Source organism: Wasmannia auropunctata, unplaced genomic scaffold (assembly GCF_000956235.1).
Source record: "Wasmannia auropunctata unplaced genomic scaffold, wasmannia.A_1.0 LD336101.1, whole genome shotgun sequence".
Classification (NCBI taxonomy): Eukaryota; Metazoa; Arthropoda; class Insecta; order Hymenoptera; family Formicidae; genus Wasmannia; species Wasmannia auropunctata.
This window is the reverse complement of record NW_012026789.1, coordinates 2,439,232-2,445,255: the sequence shown is the minus strand read 5'-3', so window position 1 is coordinate 2,445,255 and position 6,024 is coordinate 2,439,232. Positions and strand designations below refer to the sequence as shown.

General features: G+C 33.7%; 1 protein-coding gene across 1 annotated transcript in view; it reads right to left on the bottom strand.

Annotated features, from left to right (window-relative positions):
• The window catches only part of LOC105461260 (glucosylceramidase-like), a 5,465-nt gene extending 3,822 nt beyond the window's left edge, over positions 1–1,643 (bottom strand). The window contains exons 1-3 of the mRNA XM_011707759.1: positions 1,361–1,643; positions 1,143–1,203; positions 30–120 (exon numbers count right to left, since the gene is read on the bottom strand). Coding sequence (XP_011706061.1) covers positions 30–120; positions 1,143–1,203; positions 1,361–1,438 — 230 coding nt within the window. The 5' untranslated portion in view covers positions 1,439–1,643. The remainder of the gene's footprint in view (positions 1–29; positions 121–1,142; positions 1,204–1,360) is intronic.
• Positions 1,644–6,024: the final 4,381 nt, after the last annotated feature.

Genomic DNA, 6,024 nt, shown 5'->3' with positions numbered 1-6,024 from the left:
TGTGTGTGTGTGTGTGTGTGTGTACTTACTTGTCGCTGCAACAGCAAGAATGAGGATCGTGCGCCACATTGCGAGTAACTAACGCCGAGATGACGCCCCTTGTGACTTTAACCCAAATTCCTCCATATTAAATAAGAAAGAAATGAATCATTAAGAACTTGTCTACATCTTGCATTTGTACAATAACGAACAGAAACACAGGCAAAAGGTCACAAAATATACAGATTAATGTGACTGCATAAAAATCATAAAATATATTGCATTCAGAATTTAGTCTTCTTTAAAATAACCTGAGTTGCTGTAACTTAGTTCATTACTTTTGCTATAAACATTTCTGATTTCATTTATTGACGAAAGAAAGTGTCTACGAACGTGCGGAGAGTAGACAATCGATGTCTCGTTTTTAGACATTATTAGAGAGATTTATTACAAGAGTTTTAACACACAAATTTATTACGAAATTTTAGAAATAAAGTGTTAAATGAATTAATTTTTTAATTGCATTGCTCAATGATTAATTAAACTTTGATACAGAGTTTTAAACTGAACATTATGAATATTAAAATAGTGAAATTAAAAGCGCATACAGCAACACAAGTTTTGTAAAATTTTTTTTAAATATAATTTGATGGAGATGAAAATGACTATTGGACAATATATTAAACATGAAGGAAAAGGAAAAACAAAAGAAAAAAGTTCTGGATGAAGAATTTTTATTTTTTGTATGTACAAGAAGAAATATCACAAGATCTCAAAGTTATGCATCCAAGAATCTAATTAATTAACTATTTTTAATAAATACAGAGATCACTTGTTGAACATGTTAGAGACGGAACTGTGACGATGAGGGCGATTGGCTATTTTTAGGTAATGCTGGATTTCGTAACAGAACGCTACGTAAACGTTACGCGTTTTGTCATATTAAGATATTAATGTTTAACGCGAATCGATTGTGACCCAATTTTATGATATACACATAATATTGCTCCATTTGATATCAATAAAGATACTCGTCATTGCATTGCCGCGACGACGATGTACATACATATATACGTTGACTTTAAACCGTGCGAAAATGCCAATTGGGCGCAGTGTGCTGTGCGTGAATTATAATGAAAAAAAATTATAGAATGTTTATCTACCTCGCTTATTTAATCGTCGATCTGAATCAGCTGCGCTGAGTTTCCGCTTTCTACGGCCTTTCTGCAAACACGTATTCTTTTGTATCGTATCTCTTTGTTACACACACCACTAAATGTGTTGATAATTATTCTTTGAATGCATAAAACTAATCAGTCGGGCATTTAGTTGAGGGCGTTGTGACGAGAGAATTGAATTCCATTAATTGGCGCACGCTTACATTTGGTCTGGCTTCAACGTTTAAATTGAGTTCCTTTTGTAGCAGGAAAACAGGTCGCTCACGCGTCTTGTGAGGCATGTCCGCTCTCTTTCTTTCTTTTGTAAGGCAATTATTGGACTAGATATTCATTAGTTTCGAAGAAGACCAGCCTTAATTATATCCTGCTATATAATTATATCCCTTGTTACACTGCAATTCGCGCAAACCTTTCAAGTTGTAACGAATACGTCGAGTCGAAGAATTGTTTTGTCAAAAAAAGACTTTTGTGTAAGTAAGTAGTGCACGTCGCAGTGTTTACTACAAAATTGCTAGATAAGTAAAAAAAAATGTAACTCTTATCAAAAAGACCTTCCCAGCGAATTGCGCAGTCTGCACATGTACAGTATACAACACGTGCAGTACAACTGTATAACGTTAGTGACAAATAACGATGATTCTATCGACATGGATAGAATCGATTCACGTCGGTTTTGTTTACGAAAAAAGCAAGCGACGAGAACAAATATTTCCAGCTTGTCGTATTTCGTGAAGATTTCTTACGAAAACGTGTCAAACGCGACATAAGAATCACGTATCATTTGAACAAAGCGTAGAAAAAGTAATCCTTAGATGTTAATAATAGCATGAATTAATAGCATTTAATCAACAAATTAATATCAAATAGAGGAAATTTCAAAAGAGCCGATTGAGAGCAAGGTAGTACCTGATATTTAAAACTCGGATACAATTTGAAGTTCGATATTTAGCATGCGCTCACTGCAAGAAGAATAGTGGAGTATTTTCTGCCAACGCTTTTCTGACTCAATCGATGACTAATGAAGAAAAATGAATTACCGTAGGGACGACACTATTCAGCATAAACAATCTAACATAATATTTATGTCTTAATTTGATTAAATTTGTATTGGCGTAAATATTTTTTGCACTCAATTTTAGACTAAAAATCTTCTAAGAATATTATATTATTATATTATTTTTGCTTATATATGTGAGAATATCTATCTTTATTTAAGACTTAATTTGTTTTCTGTGTAAAATGACAAATTCTATTATATAAGATTTTAATTTTTAAATCCTTCTGTTATAAAAGCGTTCTCGTTTATCTAACCATAATTTGGTATTATTCCCGCATCCACTTTTTAGCAATTGTTTTATCATAATATCCTTTGCGGGATTTTCTTCTAAAGTTTGTCCAGAAATTTAATCAATGCGCCTGTTAAGGAAAAGTTTTTCAACTGTTATCTACAGCGCTGTTCTTCTCGCTACAATTTATATTAAACTTTTGTATTTATATTCGGTGAAATATCGTGCGGAGTTAATATATGTATATAGACCAATTCAAGTTGATAAACCGATATGATACGATATTACAATTAAAATATAATATTCACGATAATTAGTTTCAATCCGTATATTCTGACCTACATATTCTTTTCTCCATTAAGTCTTGATTATTATAATATTAATATTATATCAATAATATATCTTCATTTAGAGAATATATTTCTAAAAGAAGACAAGCCAATCTATTATATACTTTATTTATAATTTTATTTCAAATATTTTATTTCTTATAGTGAAAATTGGAACTTGTTTTACGCACGCACGAATAACATTCTACACAAGCATACGATATGCAAGAATCCGATACATGACGTACAATGAGGCAAGAATTTTTATTATATTAACGAATTAGCGAATACAGTATTGTTTTACAGTAGAGTTTAAAAGATTACATTGTTGTACTGAGGATGACCTCAGTCGAGGATTGAAACATTTGCGTTGTTATTCCATTGTCTCTATATATTTGAATGTTATAATTAAAATACATAATGCTATTTAATTAGCACAGTTATTCAGCTTGGCCTATTAGCCCGGTTTTTTAAAACTATTTTATGACGAATATATTCGTGCCTATTTTTCTTCTTTTCTCTTATCTTTATCTTATGTTACGTTGTTGTTAGCCTATGTTTTTTTATCTTACATTTATTTTGCAACTATGTCAAACAGATTGAACATTGCGTCAATATGTTTAATGCACATACACTTCATAGAATTTTACTTATTCTATATAAATACATGTATGTATTAGAGCATATGTTTTTACGACAAAGAATTATAATGATTTTATTATCTCTCTGCTTGTCCGTCTATTATCTATTCCTCTTTGAATATGTCCTTTGAATATTTGAATTTTATTTTTGCTAATTAATACGGTTTCTCCGGAATAACAATGAATAACGCATAGTGACGTAAATGGCACGAAACTTTTTAAGAGAGAAATATTCGTCTGTGCATAATTTTTTTATCATTCGAATCGCTTTACTTTATCTAGATTGGAATAATATAGCATTGGATTAGTATAAGCTCTGAAATTGGCTGAGAAGAGGGAGGACCTGTCGTTCAGGAAAATCATAAAAATTTTATAACGTACGTATACTACTATCGTATTGATATGTACAAACCCTTGTGTTAGAGGCAATCGAAGGACATAAAGAATTGAGGAAGGCAAGGGCAGATTGCATTACACAACAGCGCGAATGCATCACGGTCGCTTTATTTCGTTGAGAGATCAAGAAAGAACTTGCCCAAGCTTTATTTACCAATGAGATAGCGGGAAATCTTCTTTTCCCAAGTATTTCCAAAGCTCTCCAAAGCTAGAAAGCCAACTGATTCTTCGATTACGCGTTCGGAGTACGGATACTTGTTATCCAGAAACAATTTCGTTTTATCGTATATCGTGAAGGACCGTGTGAAATCCATCGGTGTGCCGATTCTCGTTTTATGTACATAACATTAAAAGGTGATGCATGTAAGTGGCTGGCTAGGCAATTTTGGCCGGTTTTCAACGGGGCTTTTAAATTCGGGAACAACCCGGTTTTCCCGTTGGAATCTGACCCGCAAATACGGGCGAAGTGATGGTGGTGGTGGAGTATATGGGTCACAAAGAGGAAGTGCCTGCAGCAGTGTGTTACCTGCACACGAGCTCGCGCGATAACCCGGGGCACAGTTCAGGCGGACCTTGAACCAGTGACCCACATAATGTGCGCACGCGGAAGCGACGCGAGTGTCCTTCGCGTACACCCGATAAGCAACCCCGAATCAGCGGGCTTTATGTTGTCGCCTCGCCCGAGAGAGAAATTTGGCGTTCCGTCCTCGTGCTTGTTCCCCGCCCTAAATTCACGCACGTTCGTTTTCTGAGATTCGCTGACGCATCCGATAGAAACATCTCTCTCTTCGTGCCGGCATTGTTATCGGCTTTGGAATCGCGAGAATCATCGGGAAAGGGATAGGGAAAGAGTTGTTGACGAGAATATCCCGCTGCGTAATAAGAATAATACGGAGACAATAAGAGAGAAAAGGGCCATTTAGAGAGAACATGACCGTAATTATAAGTGTGTAAATATTTGTGATATAATTGTACCAATATGAAAGAAAACAATGAAAAGGCAAGCGAATGTCAATTAAATATTCCGACCTACTTTTGGATTTTAATGGTTTGGATAAAATGCATAACACATATAATCCTTTTTTTCTTTTGTCATTTCACATACGTCAAAGGCTATTATTCACTTGACGTTTAATAAATGCTTTGAAGTGTTCTTTGGTCAATTGGTGAATTGATCGATTAAAGTAAAAGTTTTTCTTCTGATCTGTCAATCAAATTTTTCGAAGCATTTGTAGCATTAGTGATCTACTCAAATATTGACTATACACCAAGTTGCTTTTTATTTGTTTATTGTTTATAACAGTCACACAAATAACATTAATATTTTATTTAAACAACTTGTCGTCATTTAATTTGTTATTCTTATCGTCTAAAATTATAATACATCACATTAGTAAATTTACATTAGTATTGGTTTATAAAGAGATAATTATAATACAATGATGTTTGTTAAGAAGCTTTAGGATAGCACGCAAAAATAATTAGAACTTTCATCTAATGTCGTAATAAATTTTAAAATTTAAATCGTTTCCTTATTACAGATATTAAAGCTATAGTCTAGCGGATTAAACGCGGAAGATATTTTAAACATTCAGCGAGATTGAGAAAGCGTTTGAGCAAGCCCGTTTCTGTGGCGCTCATCAAATCTGGCGAATTCTTGCCCGGGAGGTAAGAATTCTCAGTGAGAGTTTTAATGGAGAGTGACCCGAGTTATGTAGAAGTTTAGAGTAATTGCGAGAATCGACGAACTAACAACGCGTAACCGGATGCAAATAAGGCGCAGTCGAGGAAGTTACAATTCCAGTGGAAATCTTATTTAAAAGGGAAGGGGCAAGCCTACGTATTTATACTATCAGTAGGATTACACCGCCAGAAAAAGCAAAAAAGTTTAGCAATATTTCACGACTTAATGATTCTACTTATTTTTCGGCTTAAAATAGATTAAGGTAAACTCGCCTAAACACACTTTGGCGAGATATATTGCAGTAACAATGAAGTTTAAAAGACTAAAATAATTTAAGCGTTTGCATTATATACATATACGTGTAGTGTACTTTCTAAATCCACTGATTGATCCACTGATTGAACCTATAATTCAACTATAATTTCACTCATAATCTATAATTAAACTATTGATGTTAACTATAATTTTGACTGATTAACTGATTAGTGAAATACTTGACACTGATGCATTCAATGAATAACTAAATCCATT